This window comes from Apodemus sylvaticus, chromosome 13, assembly GCF_947179515.1.
Source record: "Apodemus sylvaticus chromosome 13, mApoSyl1.1, whole genome shotgun sequence".
Taxonomy (NCBI): Eukaryota; Metazoa; Chordata; class Mammalia; order Rodentia; family Muridae; genus Apodemus; species Apodemus sylvaticus.
In genome coordinates, this window is record NC_067484.1 from 29,890,403 (window position 1) to 29,913,085 (window position 22,683).

At 41.4% G+C, this 22,683-nt stretch overlaps 2 protein-coding genes across 4 annotated transcripts in view; both read left to right on the forward strand.

The window, feature by feature from the left end:
- Spire1 (spire type actin nucleation factor 1) overlaps positions 1–22,683 on the forward strand; it is a 132,392-nt gene that overhangs the window by 60,137 nt on the left and 49,572 nt on the right. For all 3 annotated transcript variants that reach the window (XM_052156001.1, XM_052156002.1, XM_052156003.1), the window contains 2 exons: positions 13,041–13,274; positions 20,010–20,135. In XM_052156001.1, the coding sequence (XP_052011961.1) occupies positions 13,041–13,274; positions 20,010–20,135 (360 nt within the window). The remainder of the gene's footprint in view (positions 1–13,040; positions 13,275–20,009; positions 20,136–22,683) is intronic.
- LOC127664148 (NADH dehydrogenase [ubiquinone] 1 beta subcomplex subunit 4-like) lies at positions 735–1,178 on the forward strand. The gene has a single exon (XM_052156010.1). It carries the CDS (start codon positions 739–741, stop codon positions 1,126–1,128), a length of 390 nt encoding a protein of 129 aa, XP_052011970.1. The 5' UTR covers positions 735–738; the 3' UTR covers positions 1,129–1,178.

The window sequence follows — 22,683 nt, forward strand, 5'->3', positions numbered from 1 at the left end:
GAAGGATGATTCGGTTACTTCTTTGGGCAATTATGAATAAAGTTGCTATCAATATTTCATGTCTTCAGAGGCAGGCAGATGTCTGAATTCGAGGCCAGCCTGGTCTACAGAGTGAGTTTCAGGACAGCCAGGGCTATTCAGAGAAACCCTGTCTTGAAAAAAACAAAAAACAAAAACATGTACATATATACATATATATATATACACATATATATATTTCATGTCTTGATTCTTTATGTGCACATAAATGCCCAGCTTATTTAAATATAATTGCTGGGTCATATGGTAAGAAAATGTTGCCAGGCAGTGGTGGCGCACACCCGTAATCCCAGCACTCTGGGAGGCAGAGGCAGGTGGATTTCTGAGTTTGAGGCCAACCTGGTCTACAGAGTGAGTTCCAGGACAGCCAGAGCTACACAGAGAAACCCTGTCTCAAAAAAATCAAATCCAAAAAAAAAAAAAAAAAAAAAAACCAAAAAAAAAAGTTTACTTTTATAAGAAATTACTAAGTCGTTAAAGGAAAAGTATCTGCCTAGGACACCTTAAGACCAAATTCTCAGCACAAAGGAGATTTATTTGCCTTAGAGGGGCAGAGAGCAGGAAATAAGAGACAAAGATAGGAGATAGAAGACAAGGGAGAAGGGGAAGGGGACACAAGGGAGAGGGGGCAGGGATGTTTGTCCAGGAGCAGGACAAAGGACTGCCTCAGGATAGAGAAGAGACAGATGGGGAGCCAAGATGTCGGGTTCCAAGTATAAGCCTGCGCCCCTGGTCACTCTCCCCAGTACCCTCGACCCTGCCGAGTATGACATGTCTCCAGAGACCCGAAGGGCGCAGGTCGAGCACTTGAGCATAAGGGCCCGGCTTAAACGGGAGTATCTGCTTCAGTACAACGACCCCAAACGCCAATCGCACATCGAGGATCCTGCATTGATTCGTTGGACCTACGCAAGATCAGCAAATATTTACCCTAATTTCAGACCCACTCCCAAGAACTCACTTTTAGGAGCCGTGGTAGCATTTGGGCCCCTCATCTTCTGGTATTATGTTTTCAAAACAGACAGGGACAGAAAAGAAAAACTTATTCAGGAAGGAAAATTGGACAGAAAATTTAACATCTCCTACTAAGTTTGGCAGGATGATTCTATTCTTGAATAAATAAATCTATTAATTAATCACTGAAGAAGAAAAAAAGAAGAGACAGATGTGGCCCATAGGAAAATGGTGGTTTATAAAGGTAAAGGGGGAAACCCCATGTTAGGATGAGGTGTTTAATTTTAATCTGGTGTTAAGATGAGGTATTTAATTTTAATTGGGCATGTTAATTAGTTGAGGCAAAGTGGCCTTTGATTGCTGGATTTCAGAAGCGGAGGACAAGCCCTGCCACACTGTAGGCTAGCCTGATTCACCATAGGCACGGCATGGTGAGCATTCCATATTGTATTCCCAGCATTAGTGAATAACACACTAATGTGAACTCTTGGTCACAACTGGTGAGCTGGCATGCACTTGTAGTCTCAGCCACTTCCGGGTGAGGAAGAACGGTGGCTTGAGAGTAGAACATCATAGTGACACCCTGTCTCATAAGGGAGAAAAAAGAAAAGTGACATTATTCCTCATCTTATTAGTGCTTGCTGCCATCAGCTTTTGGACTAGCCTTTCTAGGAAAGTGGTTCAGTAGTGTCTCATTTCTACTTGAAATTCCTTTGAAACTCATACAGTGGACAGCTTCTTTTTATGTGCCTGTTGCCATCTATGTTATCTCTGATGAGGAGTCCACACACTTACTCATTTTTTAATAATTATTTTCTTTTTAATATTGTGTGATAGGAGTGTATACATAAGTGCTCATGCCTGTGGAGGCAGAGGGATCAAGTCTCCGTGGAGTTGGAGTTACAGTAGTTGTGAGCCATCTCTGTGGATGCTGGGAACCAAACTCAGGCTCTCTGAGGAGCAGTAGTATATATATGCTCTTAACCACTGAGACAGCTCTCCAGCTCCTTAGGCTTTTGTAATGTTTCCACGTGATTGGGCAGTGTTCTCCTAAACTTAGTTTTAAGTAATTGTCTATGGGAACTGCTATGTCCAGAATGTGTCCAAATACCCTTAAATTTTTGGTAATTTTTCTGGAGATCACCTCTTGTTTTCAAGACTGAAGAGTTACATGCTGGTGAGGTCCCCTCTTTCCCATCTGAGGGAAGAGCCACCGTTGTACATGCCAGTCTAATGACATCCAGCAGTGTTATGCCTGCACCTGTAAGAGGCAGACTTACATTTAGAGCTACCTGTGGCTCAGGCTAAGTCATGATTCAAACTTAGACAAAAGTTCTGGAATGTTTAAATGGGCCAGATGCTGTTTTCTTTGGGGCTAGGAGATCCTCCAGTTGTTTCCAAGTCAGTCAGGTTGGGCTACCAGTGTGGTGGTCGGTTGGGAGAATAGTTGACGTGACAGGTAATCCTCCCTATGGTCATAGTTCCATATCTAAGTGGGAAACTATATACACATGAGTGGAAGGAAATTTATATCTTACTGGCTTGTTCATTAATTCCCTGTTGTCTATAAAGCAATTTGAACACATGAAGATGATTTGTAAAGGAATGTCTGCTTTCAAGGAGCTTCACAGATTCACAAGCCTGGCTTATTTGTCTCCATTCCTTTAAGTGGGTTTCTCTTAGACAACATATTTGAGGCATATAAACTATTGATGCTCAGAATTATTGCTGATAAAGTTGTATAAATTTCTACCACATTTGTTTTCTGTTTTTTTTTTAACCTCTATTTTTTGCTCCTTTCTTTTGTACTTAATGGTCTTTCTACCTTTTGTTATTTTTTCTTTTTTCTTTTATTACATATATTCTTTATTTACATTTCTTGTTTGTTTTTGTTTTGGATTTGGTTTTTGGAGACAGGGTTTCTCTGTGTAGCCCTGGCTGTCCTGGAACTCAGTCTGTAGACCAGGCTGTCCTCGAACTCAGAAATCCGCCTGCCTCTGCCTCCCAGAGTACTGGGATTACAGGCATGCGCCACCACAGCCCAGCCTTTATTTACATTTCAAATGTTGTCCCCTTTCCTGGTTCTTCCGCCCCCCCAAAAAAATCCCATAAACCATCTCCCCTACCCCTGTTCCCCAATCAACCCTCTCCCACTTCCCTGTCCCAGCATTCCCCTATACTGCTGCATCGAGCCTTTCCAGGACCAAGGTCCTCTCCTCCCTTTCATGTCCAACAAGGCCATCTTCTGCTGCCTATGTATCTGGAGCCATGGGTAACTCCATTTGTACTCTTTGGTTGATGGTTTTGTCCCTGGGAGCTCTGGGAGTACTGGAGGTTCATATTGTTGTTCTCCTATGGGGCTGCAAACCCCTTCAACTCCTTGGGTCATTTCTCTAGCTCCTCTATTGGGGACCCTGTGCTCACGTCAATGGCTGGCTGAGTGTAGCTGCCAGCAGCCACATGTAAACCGGGTTACCTGTTGAGAGAATCTTGGGGTTATAGGGAAGAGGGGCGAAAAGAAAGCGCGGCTAAGTCAATGTTCACTGATCAAAGCCGTAAACTTTAATGGCGCTGGACCTTTTAACAGTTTGGGCAAACCCTTCCCCCCAGACTCTAGGCTGAGTTCCGGTGGAAGTTGTCTAGCTTCTCTTGGAGGTCTTCGTCTTGACTGCTCCGGCAGCTGGGTGGGTCACTTGTTTAATTCAGGAATTCCTATACCTGGAGGAACAATGAACTTAACCTTTACTACGAGCGCTCCACCCTAGGTGGAGCAGGATCCTGGCTTTCTGGGAGAAGTTAACCTTGACCAAAGTCAAACTCTGACCAAGTGTAAGACTGTCTCAATATGGCTCTGTACATGTCCTCCCTTTTTTTATTAATTAGAACACGAGGAGGTAGAAAACAAGTGGATAAATATCCTTCATAAGAAGGCGGGCCTTAACCAGGAGGGGAAGCATTGACCGTAATTCCTCTTAAATATTGTATAACGTCTTTTTCAGAGGAGGGGTAATAGGCTCCCTTATTATTTTAAGGACAGCCTCTCGACGTTAACCCCTATGCAATTAGGTGTACTTCTTGGGGACTCAGAAGCAGAAATTCACCTCCCCATGCAGTGCTTTGCCTCGTACGTCTCGCTGGTACCCATGTTTGTTCATAAACAAACACACATAGATCTGAGTTCTATGTGGCTCCCTCTTTGGAGATCCACTTGTGTAAGTTTTGAAGCCAGGGGGGTCTGCAAGTGTCTTTAACAGACATGTAATCTCTCCATCCAGGTGAGCCTGGGTGGAGACAGCCAGTCTGCTTAACAGACAAGGTCAAGAGTTAAAGGTGGAATAGGATTAACTTGTCCCAGAAGTATCCAATTCAGTTGTAAATTAACAACTTTAAGGACCCAAAGCTTGGCCTCTGAGGTGGGAGAGGTAGCCTTGTGTATCAAGAAATAAGCTGTTACTTCTCAGGAAAAGTGGAGACTATATGTTAAATTAACACAGCTGGCTGAAGATTGTTAGCCATCTTCAAAATTGGAATCTTGAATTGGAATTATTTCTAGACCAGTCTATGGTTGAGTCAGCTGAACACAATAAGGAGAAGAGTCATTTTAACTCTTCTTTAGATTAATTTTTCCTAAGCTAGCTTAACAGTCTCTATGTTCTGTCCCACAAAGTCTAAAAGCTTGAAGCTAGGCAATTTATCTAACCTGGGACATTTAACAATTGAGGTAAGTCAAGAACATATACCCAATATAGGTCTTATGTTACCATGGTCTGGGCATTCAGCAAGCACACTCAGCATATCTTCTGTAGCATTCTGTGGAAAAAACAGAGGACATGCCTTCTCCCCCAATATTAAATCAGGATCATGGCATATGTTAATAAGTGAATTCTTTCATTTCACCTAGACATCAATATGTCTAATTACAAGATGTCATATACATTTAGCAAGGAGTTTCTTGGCATCTAAATTTTAAAATTTTCTTAAAAACATGTAAGCATAATTTAAATTATATGCACAGGGACACATTTTCCCCTCTCTTCTTTCTTCCAAGAAGATATTGTTTTATTAATTTAAGTTGGAACACAAAGTATAACCCATAACATAGGCAATAACTATGTAATTATATAAAATAAACATAGCATTTTTAGTTGCTTTTTCTGTTAGAGCAGTTGTAACTAGACAGCCTAAAAATGAATCATTAGTCACATGTACATATTTTTTAATCTTCTAATTTAGAAATATGAATATCATTTATCTGTAATAACTAAGTCCTCTAGGATTAACACCATTACGTGGTAGAGGTAGAAATTGAGGACATCAAGAACAAATCTTTATAATTTGATGTGCACAAAATATAAAATTATTTCAAATACCTAAAGGACAGTCATTTAGAGAACATATCTTTTGTTCTTAATTTTGAATCACATTTGTATAAACTGTAGAAATTAAGAATTAGCAGTATTAAAAATGGACCAATTTTAAGCAATTATAAACCATGAGCTATATATATATCTACTATTATTAAAAGCTTGACTTTTAACATCTTAAAAATAGCTGTTATAGCACCCAATTCAGGTATCTGTGTTGAAGCAGGGAGAAACTTAAAGGAATAAACATGTGATCTGATAGTACAAATTATCTTTTGGATAACAATTATTAATTTTGCCTAAAAATGCTTGTCATGTAATAGACCAACCATTAATAATAAATTTGATTGTTGCTTGAAGCAAGGAACAAACGTTTCCTACCTTGAAAACAGAGGTTTAAGACCTTCTGTGGCAAGCTTAAAATGAGGTAAATATAAGATAAAGCCAATTAATATATCCTAACAACCTTTGAAAGCCATTTACCTAAAAATTCTAAAAGTCCATAGGAGCAAGGGCCTGTAACAAACATTCTATGAACATTATACACTGAAAATTTTAAGATCTTAGCTTCTAGTATTGAAACAGAGACAAAACACATTTTTTTTTTATCTGCCCTAGGATCCACCTTTAGTCCTTGGCAAGGACTAGACCTGAGCCTTTTAACTAAGACCAGACCCAAACCTGCTAGAACGTTTTCAGGATTAAACAAAAGAAACCTGTAATTCCATGGTCAAAGGAACCTACTTGATATCAAATACATTTCCACAGAGATATCTTTTTTAATCTTGGAGGGTTAAATTTTGTTCCTACCATTGTAGCCTATAAACTTGTGGAAAAGTGGCAATGGGCCTCTAAAACCCATAGCTGCATCACTCTCAAAATTATCATAATTACAAAATGTTAAGAATTATGAGCCTGTAAACTGAAAACTGTAGCCAATGACACACTGATTTTTATTGTAACTCAATGTTTTCTTGCAATATTAGAGCACAATTGTAATTTTGGAAGCAAATCTCAATTTTAAACAATCTATTTTCTTTAAAATCAATGGCAAACACATATTTACAGCACAAGGTTTGTCTGCCAGTTCTTATGTTCAAGTGTATAACAGTGTAACTTATTAAAGAGACAATATTTTAAATCTTAATCTTTATTAAGTCCAATCTCCAGGCCAAGATTCACATGAAACACCATGCCAATTTAGGAGCGTCCCAAAGGCCTATATTTCCTGGCTTGCGTCATGCCACGTGTTGTTCAAAATGGCGACTACCCTAAACTACCAGTTTTAACCATCATGTCACGTGTTGTTTAAAAATGGCGACTACCCTAAACTACCAGCTTTAACCTAACTTTTGTTAATAACATTATACCTTTTAAATCATGTGCAGTGACTTAAGCCAATACTCTATAGTCAAGACATGCAAAATATACCTTTAAATCCAATTATAAACAAGAACAAAGCATGAGTGGCGTTAGGCCACGTGTAGTTAGTTAAGATAGCTCTAACACTGAATCACCAGTTTTAAACTAACCTTTTCTTAATAACACTATACCTTTTACATAATAACCAATTAATTTATAACTCTTTAGTCAAGAAATGTAAAGCCTTATACCATTAAAACCAATTAGAAACAAGTATAAAGCGACTACATGAATTTCACAAGCCAAACCAAAGTCTTCTCAAATCTTGAGGCTTCTGGGCTATTAAAAGCGGCTTTTTCCCCAGCCATGCTTGCCTCTTGGGTGAGTGAGCTACGCTGCCACGGCGCGCCTTTAAATCAATCTCCACACAAACTGTGGCTGGCTCAAGAGGTTGCCAGCAGAAGAAATCCTTACCAATTTTTCTTTTTAACATGAAACAGTCATTCACACAAAGACACAGAGAGGACATAAACATACACATAGACAAACAGTCGGTGCACCGGGACAAACACGGAAAGATACACAGAAAGTTAAGCGTGCTTGTTAAGCAATTGCATCCATTTTCCTCTTTAAACAGCTCTTAGAAGCTGTGGACATATGCCTGTTTTTAAAAACCCCTTTCTATTCGCCGAAATCAGCTCTTACGAGCTTTGGGCAAATGCCTACCAAATTCCTTCCCCATATTTCCCTATCTTATCAACCCAAGCAGTCCCTGTGCCGGGTCCGCACAGTTTGCTTGAAAAACCGTATCCCTTCCTGCACTCACAACAATAGACACGAATTCACTAGCGGTAGTTTTGACCTCTATGTTGCTTACCATGCGGATACTACTTCTTACCACCTTTTCTGCGAAGCTTCGCTGGATAGGGCTACCTCAGGAAATTCTCTCGTACCAGGTCGCCCCACGTTGGGTGCCAATTACGTAGCTGCCAGCAGCCACTTGTAAACCGGGTTACCTGTTGAGAGAATCTTGGGGTTATAGGGAAGAGGGGCGAAAAGAAAGCGCGGCTAAGTCAATGTTCACTGATCAAAGCCGTAAACTTTAATGGCGCCAGACCTTTTAACAGTTTGGGCAAACCCTTCCCCCCAGACTCTAGGCTGAGTTCCGGTGGAAGTTGTCTAGCTTCTCTTGGAGGTCTTCGTCTTGACTGCTCCGGCAGCTGGGTGGGTCACTTGTTTAATTCAGGAATCCCTATACCTGGAGGAACAATGAACTTAACCTTTACTACGAGCGCTCCACCCTAGGTGGAGAAGGATCCTGGCTTTCTGGGAGAAGTTAACCTTGACCAAAGTCAAACTCTGACCAAGTGTAAGACTGTCTCAATATGGCTCTGTACAGCTGAGAGTGTCCCCCTCTGTATTTGTCATGCACTAGCAGAACCTCCCAGGTGACAGCTATATCCAGCTCGGTCAGCAAGCACTTGTGGACATCAATAATATTTAAGCACTTTTTTTTTTTTTGAGACAGGGTTTCTCTGTGTATCCCTGGCTGTCCTGGAACTCAGTCTGTAGACCAGGCTGTCCTCGAACTCAGAAATTCGCCTGCCTCTGCCTCCCAGAGTGCTGGGATTACAGGCATGCGCCACCACCACCCGGCTGTGGACATCAATAATAGTGTCTGGGTTTTGTAACTATATATAGGATGGATCCCTAGGTGGGGTAGTCTCTGGATGGTCTTTCCCTCAGAAGCTGCTCCCCACTTTGTTTCTGTATCTCCTTCTGTGGATAATTTGTTCCCCCTTTTAAGAAGGACCAGAGTATCCATACTTTGTTTTTCCTTCTTCTTGGGCATCATCATTTGGTGTGAATTGTGTCTCGGATATTCCAAGCTTCTGGGCTAATATTCACTGAGTGCATACCATATGTGTTCTTTTGTGGTTGGGTTACCTCACCCAGGATGATGTTTTCTAATTCCATCCATTTGTCTAAGAATTTCATTAATTCATTGTTTTTAATAGGTGAGTAGTATTCCATTGTGTAAATGTACCACGTTTTCTGTATCCATTCCTCTGTTGAGGGAACCTTTTGTGATTTTTAAAGGAACATTTTATATGATATTTTTCTCGCCTTTCTTAACACACCAGTTATTTGTGTACACTAAACTTTTCTTGTTTTCTTTAGTGGCTGCCCTAAAGTCTGCAGTGTGCATTTACAACTAATTCAAGCACAGCTTCTCGTGACACTGCCCATCACTTTGTAGGTCATGCAGATGACCTCTCCTACCAAGAGAATCCCAGTTCTTCCTCTTATCTGTATTATTGTATTATTTCTAGCTTACATTCCATGCATACATACATATGTGCACATACTCACGCGTACACATGTATATACATACAACACAGGAGGTACATATAAGCACACATAATTAGTGGCGCTATTATTATTTTAAAATATCATGTGTTAGTAGTCAGATGTTTGAACTTGACCTTAATTTATTCTTTCTTCAGTGGTTTTCTTTTTTATAGAGATCTGAGTTTCTAGCTTATTTTCTATCTTTCTAAAGAAGTATCCCCCATTATCCAGGCTAGTGATGGTACCTAGGACATTTATTAAGCAATAATAAATTCACTTCTGAAGGATAACCTTGTAGAGTACAATGTCTAGGTTGGTGATTTTTATTTTTTCTCTAAATACTGAATATTCTGCTTCAATCTCTTACTAGTTGAATGCTTTCTGTTGATACAAAACCAACCAACCAAACAAACAAACAAACAAACAAAAGCAAACACACAACCCACAATGTTCACCTTAAAGAGAATAAAAGATAACTTATTCTGGAGCCATTTTGAATGACCATGGCACAGGAGCCAGGCGAAATTTCATGATGTTTTATAGTTCTATAGAACAGTGGTGGGTGCATCAGAGAGGCAGGTACAGCAAAATGAGGGAATCTTTTCTATAGGCCTCAAAGGCCCTCTGATGACATTCTTAGCTTTTAGGTTGGTGAAAGCCAGTGGGTCTGCTAAGTTCATAGATTCCCAAAGGTTTTTTTTATCTATTATTCATACACAGAGGTGTGGACAAGATGGCTATCCCAGGGTCAAATGTTAGCCCAGGATAAGATAACTAGCCTCTGGACCTGTCTGACATGTCAGTCTTCCTTCCCACAGTACTGCAATTCTGGCCAGTCAGTCAGTCAGTCTGTAGACACAGCATCTTCCCTGGAGTCCTCCACATTTCTGATGCCCCCTCCCCTCCTTAACTTACTTATTAGATGCCTGTTCCCCCCACCCCATAACTTCTTTCAGAATGATTTCTCTTTCTTTGATTTTTCTGTTATTTGAAAATACATCTCTAAATTCAGTTTTTGTTTGTTCCTATGCTTGTTTGGTTTTGCATTTATGCTGCTTGGTGTTTGCCAAGCAACCTGGGTCAGAGTATTCTTCCTGCTAAGAAGAACTTGTCAGTCAGATCTAGTTAGTCGTTTCCTCATTTCAGAGCCGGGATGACTACTTTAGTCTCTTGCACCCTCTACCAGTTACTGCTCCCTACAGCTTGCTGAGTCCACACTTTTCCAGATACATCTAGTGTCCAAGGCACTGGGGAAATGGGGACAGTGAGTGGCTTGGGCTTCTTTTGCCTCTGGGTCTTTTCGGCTTCTGCTGTTTCTGCTGAGGCTGTGTTTTGGCCTCGTGGAGTCTTGTTCACCTTGGCTTCCTTCTGAGGCTTGTGTTCCCAGGTTGTCACTTGCCTTGGGTATGGTTAGCACACGCTTTTTCCTTTAGGTGAGTCACTCCGGGAGGATGGTGGTTCAAGACACAGCCTTAGACTGGCTCGTTCCATGCGTGCCCCTGAAGCCAGCGCCTGTCACTACTGATTGCTGGCCCTTCTAGGACCCATCTGTCGTCTTCTGGCTCCCGAGGCTCTGAGCCCCTGTGTTGGGTGCCATGCATTCTAGACAAGCAGTTGGTGTGCGTGGACAGGCCCTGCACTAAACGGCAGTTGCCCCAGCTCCTTAAGGCACAGAGGGCTTCTCAGAGCTCCCCTCCCAGCTCCTTCCCCACACCAGTACCTACTTTCTCCACATGTCCAGCTGTCCTGATCCTCCTGTTGTGCATTTCTGATGCTTAGCTTCTCTCCCCTTGGAGTAATCTTCTCTGTCTTATCTTGACTCTTCTCCCTCATCAGGTCATACAGAGACAGCATCTAATCTCCCATCTTACCAGATATACATTTTTAAAACATAGTTTCATTGCTTCAAAATTAGAAGTTAAGAATTTTAAGTAATATTCATTTTAAATACTTGTATTAGTCCCTCTGATAACATAACTTTTAGATTTTGTAGAGTTTGTTAAGTGACTGTTTGAATGCTTTTACAAGATTTGTAAGTGATGCCATTGATGCTATTGTGTTTACCTCACCTTGAAACTCTTGAGTTAAAAAAAATAATACTGGGCCAGGCGGTGGTGGTGCATGCCGTTAATCCAGCACTTGGGAGGCAGATGCAGGCAGATCTCTGCGTTCCAGGCCAGCCATGGCTATACAGAGAAACCCTGTCTCAAAAAAAGAAAACAAAATACTGTATAGATTATTTTTTAAAATCACATCATTGACTAAAAATAGAATAAAGGAAATGAAGTTTCTTTTCTTTTTTTACTTCAACATTTATTTTATGCTGAATTTATTCCTGTGTTATGAGGTTTTGTTCTTCAGTTTCTTCTGGGATATCTTTTCTTCTGTGCAACCTCCTCTTCTGGCTTTGGAACGATCTGTTCCTTCTCAGAGAGGATCATCTCAGTGTGGCAGGGGGAGCTCATGTATGGGCTAATCTGGCCATGGGCTCTGTAGGTTCATCATCGCATCTTAGGTGCCTTGTTCACCTGGATGTGTTCTGTGACTAGAGAATCTACATCCAGTTCAGCATTACTCTCTGCATTTTTAAGCATGTGCAGCAAAAATTCAGCACTCTTTTTTGGCCACCGCCCCTGTGTCCAACCCCACTGTTTGGCCTGGGTGCACGTACCGACTCTACCATTATACCACCAGTTTCCCAGGTGTTCTTAAAGTGAACATGAAGGTTTGAACTTCTTGATTTGCATGATTTTTGGGGGGTTTCTGGGTCAAGAGAGTAGTGAACCATCTTCACAGGTCACCCTGGCGGCTTACAGGAAGAGGGGAAATGAAATTTCTTTGTGCAATTTCAAGGTTGGTAACTGGATAAACATTAAAAACAGTGTAGGGAAGGAAGGGAAGATAGACAATAGTTATTAGAACCTCTTGTAACTCACGTACTAGCTGGCTTTCATACATAATCAGTGAGTGCATTTAGCATCTTCAAGAACTCGGGGAATGAAAATATTATCACTAGTACCCATTTTATAGAAAAATGAACTAAAATAATTTTTCTTGAGCCAGATGGCTAGTGATAAAAGTCAGTTTTTACTGATAAATCTTTGCTGCCATTGACTATTTGTTTTTTAAGGGATTAAACATCTGAGATGAAATGAATAGTGCTATTGGTGTTATACAGTAAAATAGCTGAGCAGTGAGAAAGGTGATGCTGAGAAGGAGTCTGAGTTCTCCCTTGCTGACACGTCTGGTGTGATTGCCAGAAAGTGTTGCTGATAGAGGTGGGCGTTAGAGAGGATCATCTATGTCCTTCATCACAAGCTCTGGATTTAAAGGGAAAAAAATCTACCATTAATTTGTATCATTTGAGAGATGTTTTTCCAATTAGTGGATTGCAGTCAACAGTCTGTATTCTGGTGTGAAATGATTTGTTGTCATTTGGGCTTAGAACTGAATTTTCAGTTTCAGATACTTTGGGGTATTTATGAAGTTTTTAAACATTGCCATAAAGTTTTGGTTTGGTTTGGTTTGGTTTGGTTTGGTTTGGTTTGGTTTGATTTTTTGTTTTTGTTTTATTTTGTTTTGCAATATAGAAAGTCAGCTAGGTTACTTTTTTTGTATTCTTGGGAAAGGCTGATCTTAGCATCTAGTGTAAATCTTAAGAAAGTATGAAAAGGGCTTGTGGGTAGGTTATAACAAGATCACACTAAAATTGCCATTTCAAATTTTTTAATATATATGTTTGTAAAACTTTTTAAATTTCTTCTCAATTATTAGTTATGTCTGGAATAGTGATCATTTTATTTCTTACAGGTAACCCTTAAACTCTGCAGTCACTTCCACTTACCACCTTGTTTTAAATTTCTTCTCAATTATTAGTTATGTCTGGAATAGTGATCATTTTATTTCTTACAGGTAACCCTTAAACTCTGCAGTCACTTCCACTTACCACCTTGTTTTTAATGCTTCTAGGTTATTGAGTCCCTGGGAATTATTATTTATAAAGCATTGGACTATGGCTTGAAGGAAAACGAAGAAAGGGAGCTGAGCCCTCCTCTAGAGCAGCTCATCGACCAAATGGCCAATACTGTGGAGGCTGACGGTAGCAATGATGAAGGGTACGAGGCTGCAGATGAAGGCCCAGAAGATGAAGACGGAGAGAAGAGAAGCATCTCAGCCATTCGGTCCTATCAAGACGTCATGAAGGTAAAGCCGTAGCTCACTGAGTGTTTGTCTCTCTGTGAGTCATCATCTCAGGTGACTCAGCATTTGACAGTAGTTCCCAGACTGTACAGCCTGGCTGTGTGGCCTTTGCTGAGTCACAGCTCTTGGCCATTTGTAGGTTATGTTAGGTGTTCATTATCTTCTTGTCACCTCAGCCTGCCTAGGCATGATGCCGTCAGCTGGCTTCTGCATTTCCTGTCTGTGGAGTAGATGGCATCAGCAAGTGGCTCTGTACCGAAGACTGCACTGTGCCTGTCACAGCTCAGTGCCTGTCACAGCTCATTGTTCCATGAGCTTTGATTTTGGCCTTCCCATAGGATCTGTATACAATAATAAGATGGAAGTTTTCTTTATAGTTCAATTTTGCTGCCTACATGAAGGCTAAATGTAGAGAGATAAAAACTATGAAGGATTTGACAAACTAACCTTGTGATACCCTGCTTTGAGTTATTTAGATAGAATCTTGACTAGGTTTTTCTTTGGTTGGTTTTGTTTTTTTAGGGTTTTATTTGTTTTTAATGTATATCTTAGTTTTTCATTTTCTTTTCCAGAGACAGAATGTAGAGAAACACCATGAAAACAGTGCTTTTTAGTTGTGCTGTGTACCTGGTGCCTCTCTGCTTCTCAGGAGAAGCAATCTTCAGGGCTCCAGAGGGATGGCACAAGTCCTTCTCTTCTTCCTCTGTCTCCTCCTCCTCTTCCTCTTCCTCTTCTTCCCTCTCCTCCTTTTTGTTGTTCCTTCTTAAAGATTTTTTTGAGGGAAAGAGAATGGAGTAGGGGAGATTGTGTGTGTCGCCAGCAGAAAGTAATAAATGCCTTGGAACTGCAATTACAAGCCACCTACATCAACTTTTCACAAATTTTACTCATTTTAGATATTCTAGATGCTAAGGACTATTTTTGACTAGACATGAAAGGCTAGTGTCCTAAGTGAAATAAGCTGGATATAAAAAGAAATACCATGTTTTCCCTCATGGAGAAGGAAAACAAAGCTGATCTGACTATAAACTGGAGGTTAGTATCATTAGGCACATTGGACTTGGTCACTGTGGTCATGTGCCTGTGTGAAACTCATCATGCCAAACCCCATTAATGCATAAAATTACTACAGGGTAGTCAAAATAAAGAAAAATGTAAACATATTTGTAGGTTGGCAGACCAAAACTGACCTAATTCTGTGAAAACCACTAATAAACAGTGATGTAAAATGTGAAGAATAGAGTATTAAATAAGAGTTCTGACAGAGGCTACAGACTTGGGGAGGGGCTGCCCAAAGAACAGAGGAGGAGAGAACACATGGGGCCATGGTTGGGCAGTCAGCCCAGCGCCAGGCTCATGGTGAGTACCAGGCGGCTCTCACGCTGGAGGGTTAGAAGATGGATGAATGGAAGTCTGAGAATTCACACTAAGCAGTACCATAAATGACTTACTTTTTAAAAAAAGGTTCTTAGGCACATAACAATTAGAATGAATTCATTTTGCCTATTTTTAAAATTTGAGCCACTAGGCCTGTGAAAAAATATATTAGTAAAAGTATACTTAAGACATTTTATAGACTGGAGGAAAGCCACCCTTAACCAGTTCTGGTCTTAGCACTTTTGTCTGAGAATATTATAACCTCACTATCTGCTTTTGGTTTCCGATGTTAATCAGCATTGCCTGTACATTTCTCATTTTTGTAAATATTGTCACTGTTCTTTTCAACCAAATGACAGGGAGAAATTACTAAAATGTTTAACAAGTTTTGAAAATTTGAAATATCATAAAATACATTGTTTAGAGACAGACATGAGTCTGTGGTTTAGTGGCATTAGTAATTCCTAATTCAGTTAACAATGACTGCTTGGCTTTGTTGAAAGAGAAACAAAGAATTTACTGAGGAAACATGACTGGTTTTTTCTCTTTTTAAAACTTTTAATTATTGGTGTGTGAGTGCACGTATGAGCATTGGTGTGCTGTGTGGGTGGGTGGGTGGGTGTGTGTGTGTGTGCACGCACGCGCGCATGGCATGGTCAGACGACTACTTTGTAAAGTTAATCATCTCCCTTCACCTTTGCAAGAGTTCCAGGATCACCTTTACCTGGTGAGCCATCTCACCAAACTATGATTGCTTTGTTATTGTTAAATGTAGAAACATGAAACTCAGTTGCAATAATACAATCCAATTGATAGGGGTTCTAGGATCTTGTAATTTGTTTTCATTTTAATGATAAAGATCTCTGAATGCATAACAAATCAAGCACTTCTTGTTGTATTCGTGCCTCTTGATTATACTGGAAAGAAAGAATACACATAGGTTCAGTATAAATACACACGTAGGTAGACTTTTGACTCAATCTGGGCTCTTTGCTGCTGATTCTAGAACCACATAACTCTCACACACAAATTTAGACATGTGTTCCTCTTAAATAAAGAGGCTAGAGAGACGGCTGAGCAGTGAAGAAGGCCGCTCGTCTCCAGAGGATCTAGGTTTATAATAGACTTTATAAGTGTGGGTTTTGTTGGTTTGCTTGTGATAAATATCTTATGCAATTTGATACTGAATTACTGTCTTACAGTGATGGGTTTGATCCCCATCTCCAGAAAAAAAAAAGTTAAGGAAATAATTTTGAGTTTGAGTGGGGAACCGTTAAATTTGGATATGACATAACCGCTCAAAGGCTCTTGTTAAAGGCCTCGTCACCACCTGTGGTGCTATTTAGAGGTGATTGAATCACAAAGGTGCTATGATGACTGTGGTTTCAGTCCCCTGATGAGATCATAGTTGGATTGGCCTTGTTGCAGGAAATAGGCCTTTGTGGGGTGCTTTTGAAGGATATGCCCCTGTGGGTCCTCTCTTTGCCACCTGTCCAACCATGACACTGCCACAGTCCTCTACTACATCTTTCCTCATGCTGTTGAGCCCCTCACCACCCAAACACCCAGAGTGAGCAGGGACTGAACCCTAGGAAGCCGGCCTCAGGGTTAATCCTTTGTTTTTCTCAGTAATTTGTCACAGCAAAGAAAAAGTAACACAGGAACCTTCTGCTAAGAAACATGAGGAGCAGTCCAGCTGCCACTGACCACCTTCTAGTCCTTTGACTCTTCATAACCTTTCTCCCCTTGATATTCTTTTGTTGTTTGTTCTGAGACAGGGTCTCATTATGTAGCTTTGGCTAACTCAGTTTGGAGCTCACTATGTAGACCAGGCTGCCCTCAAACTCACAGAGCTCCTCCTGCCTCTGCCTCTCTGCCTCTCTGCCTCTCTGCCTCTCTGCCTCTCTGCCTCTCTGCCTCTCTGCCTCTCTGCCTCTCTGCCTCTCTGCCTCTCTGCCTCTCTGCCTCTCTGCCTCTGCCATGCTGGAACCTTCGTGTGTGCCACTGCACCTTCTTTTGACTCTTATACAGAAACAGTATTTTATGGAGCCCAGGTTGGCCTTGAACCTTCTTCGTAGTGGAGAATGGCCATGGATTCCTGATTTTCCTGTCTCTGCCTACCAAGTGGTAGGAATGATTATAGGCATACACTCATCTTACCCAACTCTCTTTTATTCTTTCTTAGAAATTGTTAAAATAGAACAGATTTTTTTCAACAATTATAGTAATGTCTAATTTATTAAGAGATGTTAACAGCTCTTTACTGCAAGTGAAGAACTTTAAAATGTGACTACTGAACATGGATACATAATAGTTATTTTATAGAAATGAAACATTATTCTTTGGACTCTTAAGAGGATATCTTTTCAGTAAAATAAAGGAATAAACCATTCTTCATCAAGTTAAGTTGCATTTCTTACTCACATTCATCTTGGGACACGAGGACTCACCTCTTGGGACCTGAGTGCACACCACCTCTGCCCTCCTTGCCACCCTCTATCCCACTTCCCAGGCCTCACAAGTGAATGAATGTGGGCTTCAGAACCTGGTAGACGAATGGTTAAACTCTCCTTGTGGTAGCAAAACAAACCAGCTTGGGAAGCATTTGGAGTACATTGGAGAATTCATGGTATCATGCTGTATCTGTGACACATCAAACACAGCATGTGGCATGGGACATGGTAGCTGGCTATGCAGTTTGCTTTTTGTTGCTGTGATAAACACGATGACCAAATGCAACTTGGAGAGGAGCTGGATTGTTTCATCTCATAGGCTACAGTCTAGTGTTGAAGAAGGTCAGGGCAGTGACATGAGGCAGAAACCATGGAGGACTGTTGCTCACTGGCATGCTCCCTCTGGCTTTTTTGGCTAGTTTTCTTATACAGCCCAGGCCTGCCTGCCTGCCTGCCTGCCTGCCTGCCTGCCTGCCTGCCTGCCTGCCTAGGGACTGCAGTGCCTGATACGGAGCAGACCTGAGGCAGTCAGCACACATGTGGCCACAGACCAGTCTGTCCCAGGCAAGTCTTCAGGGGAGGTTACCTTTTCTCAGGTTACACAGGTTACAGTTCTGTCAAGTTGACAGCTGAAACGAATCATGATAAGCTGGCGTTTATCATGCTTTTGATAAACTGCTAAAATACCTGAGTTATTGGCACTATTTAGCAAATACCCTCCCCATTTTCCATCTCAGGTAGAACTTTGACACACGTCATTTTCTTTTTTCCAAACTGAAACTCAATCTTTATTATGTACATTGTTTTCTTCTTCTTCTTCTTCTTCTTCTTCTTCTTCTTCTTCTTCTTCTTCTTCTTCTTCTTCTTCTTCTTCTTCTTCTTCTTCTTCTTCTTCTTCTTCTGCTTTTTCTTCTTCTTCTTCTGCTTTTTCTTCTTCTTCTTCTTCTTCTTCTTCTTCTTCTTCTTCTTCTTCTTCTTCTTCTTCTTCTTCTGCTTTTTCTTCTTCTTCTTCTTCTTCTGCTTTTTCTTCTTCTTCTTCTTCTTCTTCTTCTTCTTCTTCTTCTTCTTCTCTCTCTCTCTCTCTCTCTCTCTCTCTCTCTCTCTCTCTCTCTCTCTCTCTCTCTCTTCACTTTACATCCCAATTACAGCCCCACTCCCTCCTTTCCTCCAATTTCACCACATCCCCCCATTACCACTTCTCAGAGAAAGGGAAGTTCCCATGGGTGCCAGCCCGTCTCAGCATATCCAGCCTGTCCTCTCCCACTGAGGCCTGACACAGTATCCAGCTAGGTGAAGGGGATCCAAAAGGCAGTCAACAGAGTCCAGGACAGCTGCTCTCCAGTTGTTGGGGGGCCCACATGAAGACCGAGCTGCACATCTACTACATAAGTAGGGGGCTTAGGTCCAACCCAAGTATGCTCTTTGGTTGGCTGTTCCGTCTCTGTGAGCCCCTGTGGGCCCAGGTTAGTTGACTCTATAGGGCTTCTTGTGATGTCTTCTTCTATCCTGCTCACTCAGTCCTGTCTCCCACTCTTCCACAGGACCCAAGCTCTGCCTAATATTTGGCTATAGGTCTCTACATGTTTCCATCAGCTATTGGATGAAGCCTCTCAGGAGACAGTTTGGCCAGGTTCCTGTCTAAAAGCGTAACAGTATTGTTCATAGTGTCAGGGGTTGGCTCTCTCTTATAAGGTGAGACTTTAGTTGGCACAGTCATTGTTTGGTCACTCCCTCAATCTCTGCTCCATCTTTATTCCTGCGTATCTGTAGACAGGGCAGAATTAGGGTTAAGATTTTGTAGGTGAGTTGGCGGCCCCCTTCCTCCACTGAAAGTCCTGTCTGGCTACAGGAGGTGGACACCTCAGTCTCCCATATCCCCAGTTGCTAGAAGTCTCAGCTAGAGTCACCCCATGGACTCCTGGGAGTCTTTCCCATCCCAGGTTCCTGGCTCATCCTAGAGATAGCCCCCTGGTTTCCATTCTCTTTCCCAGACCCCCCCCAAACCCTGGTCCCCATCCCTGTTCACCTCCTCACCCCCATTCCCCACCCAGATCCCTCCGTCCATCTACCTCTGATGTCTATTTTATTTCCCCTTGTCAGTGAGTTTCAAGCATTTTCCCTTAAGTCCTTCTTGTTACTTAGCTTCTTTGAGTCTTGACTGTACTTGACTGTACTTGATCTGTACTTTATAGCTAATGCCCACTATCAGTGAGTAAAGACCATGGGTGTCTTTCTGGGTCTGGGTTACCTCACTCAATGTTATTTTTTTTTCTAGTTCCATCCATTTGCCTGCAAATTTCATGATGTCTTTGTTTTTAATAGTTGAATAGTGTTACATTGTGTGGATATTCTACATTTTCTTTATCCATTCTTCATTTGAGGGACATCTAGGTTGTTTTCAGTTTCTGACTGTTAAAAATAAAGCTTCTATGAACATAGCTGGGCAAGTGTCTTTGTGGGATGTTGGAGCATCTTTTGGGTATATGACAATAAATCTAGTGGTATAGCTGGATCTTGAGGTAGAACTTTTCCCAGTTTTCAAAGAAACCTTCCAGTTGATTTATAAAGTGGTTGTACAAGTTTGCACTCTGAGCAGCAATTGAGAAGTGTTCTATTGTTCTACATCCTTGCCAGCATGTGCTCAGTTGAGTTTTTGATCTTAGCCATTCTGACATCTATATGATGGAATTGCTCTCATTGGAGAGCTAATTTTAGTCAGCTTATCTTTGCTGTTGGGTATCTTTTACTGAACCATTTTTTTCCACATAATTGTGTGGAGTGTACCTGTGGTCCTCTGGTACACTGAATCTCAGATGACAGGACATCCAAAAGGAAAACTACAGATGTGTCTATTTTAATGGTTCCTAAAGTGCGAGTAATAGCCAAATTCCACTTGTTTCTTTCACAGATATGTGCTGCTCATCTCCCAACTGAGTCGGAGGCACCAAATCATTATCAGGCAGTATGTCGAGCTTTGTTTGCAGAGACCATGGAACTGCACACATTTCTGACCAAAATTAAGAGTGCAAAGGAGGTAGGTACAAAGACTAATATTTATAGACATTGAAATCGGTATCCTGAATGTTCATTATTGTCCATTCTGTGCTTTTTGGTTTAAGCTTTGTTTTCTTCTTTTAGATACAAGGTCTTGCTCTATACCAAGGCTGGCTTTGGTCCTCTTACCTCAGCCTCTCTAATTGTAGGGCCACAAGCCATGTCCTACCATATATATATTTGACATTGTGGTTCTACTGTATAAACAAATCTTTAATAAAGCTTCTTTCTAAATGAAGTAAAGGGTCCACAATTGGTTTAGTCTGTTTCTATGGTCCTGGCTTTTCACCCTATTCTGCATTCTTTTCCCATCTATTTTGGGACGTATTAGTCCCTCCTTCAGGACTTTGTGGGTAAAATCTCTGTAAGGCCACACTCTCTTCTCATTGTTTAGCTGTTGAAGTAGATTCCATTAAAGAGTTAGTGAAGGATACTGGTCAGGTAATCTAAGGAGTCAGTGTCTAGAGTTTAAAGTGTTACATTCAAACCGAACTGTTCTAGTGTATTTGGGAGAGTCCTATTGTATATTGCACAGATGGTTATGAAGATTCTCTGAGATCTTACAGAAGACTTGGTGGAGGACCCCCAAGTGAGAGCTCATTTCCTGGATGACTGGAATGCAGAGCTATACGGAGCATTAGGCAAAATGTTGAGGAAGAGACCCTGTGGATTCGTGAGCAAAAAGAGAGAAACTGGCCTGTTGCCAAGTGTAACTTAAGTAGCTCTAGTAAAAAGTAGGTAACACATCCCACTAAGTCACACCTCTCTGACCTCAGTTGTTGGGTGCAGGTAACAGTTAAGCTCTATCTGGATTCTGTTCATAGCAGTGCTAATGACAGGCCAGGGAAACCTGTGCTTTTTAAGTACATGTTGATAAACTGGACTCAGTTTATAAAAGAGGAAAGTTGTCAGAAGAGAGCGAAAGTGTGGACTGAGTTACTGAAGCCCATTATACCTATTTAGATACAGAAACAGGCAGTACTCGATGCAAAAGACAGCTCCCCAGTAAGCATCTCAAGCCTGTCCTCACTACAGTATCAGAAAGTAGAAAAGATTTAATTTTTTTAAGGTTGTCCTGACTTAACCCTTCCCAGAGCATTTTTTTTTCAGGCTTGTACAGTAAATTAAAGAAGTTTAAAAAATCTTAGCTGGGCGATGGTGGCGCACGCCTGTAATCCCAGCACTCTGGGAGGCAGAGGCAGGCGGATTTCTGAGTTCAAGGATAGCCAGGGCTACACAGAGAAACCCTGTCTCGAAGAAAAAAAACCAAAAACAAAAACAAGAAAAATCTTTCCAGTAGACACTATTGAATTAAAGAGCAGTGAGCTTTTCAGCACCGCAATCCACTAGTTGGAAAACTTTCCTCTTTATTAAACTTTGCCTTCTCATAAGAAATGGACATCATTCCTGAAGGCGACGGCTGAGTGCTCCTCTGGCCTCCACTGTGGGCTTGCACGGCACTTCAAAAAGAAGGAATAATGTGATTTGCAGGGGAAAAGATGTAGTGAGGAGCTTATATATATGGTAAAATAATTCAGATCATAGACACAAGAATCATATATTCTCTGTCATATATAGAATTTAGAAAAGAAAGGAGAAAAAGACATGAAAATAAATGAAAGCTAAGCATGGTGACTGTAATTCCAGCACTGGGACAGCTGGGGCAAGAAAGGTGTCGCCAGTTCAAAGCCAGCCTGGCCTACATTGCTAATACTAGGCCAGCCTAATGGTACAAAGCAAGACCGTGGCAGCTTGTTTTAAAATGTCATAATGAAGTCCTTTGTAATAAATAATTGCTAATTTTTTGTTGTTGTTGTTAGTCTCGATGTTTAGCCCTAGCTGGCCTGGAACTTGCACACGTAGGGTAGGCGAACCTTGAGACCACCGAGATCTTCCTGCCTCTGCCTCCTGTCTAAATACTAATTTTTTTTTCCGAGACAGGGTTTCTCTGTATAGTTCTGGCTGTCCTGGAACTCACTCTGTAGACCAGGCTGGACTTGAACTCAAAAATCCGCCTGCCTCTGCCTCCCAAGGGCTGGACCGCCGCTGCCCCCCTCCCACCACCACCACTACTACCCCGGCTTAAATATTAATTTTTAAAAGTTCCTTTACGGTTGCTGAATGATAGTCTATTACTGTCTGTTTCTATCCTGCTGTGTGAGGAAGGCTCCTCCCTGCTGGCCTACTGTTTCAGACCTCCAGCAGTTCTTTCCTGGATGACAGCCATGGTATCCCACCAGTCTTGGCTTTGTGTCCTCAGATTCCAGTTGGAAACTGGAATGATCCTGCTGGAATATAAACCAGATCATAGTCCTCCTGGCTCAACCTTCACAGGTCTCAGAGGGCTTAGAGTAAAGGCAAGGGTCTTTAAGGCAGCCTGAGTGAGGTTCCTCTAGTTTCCAGGAGTAGTTAGGCGTTCTAGTAGAAGTGGGGGGAGAAATGAAAGGGTGTGCACAGGTGACTTCGGAAGTGATCATGACAAGAGAGAGCCCTCCAAACACATCTGAGAAACAGGCTGCTTTCTGATA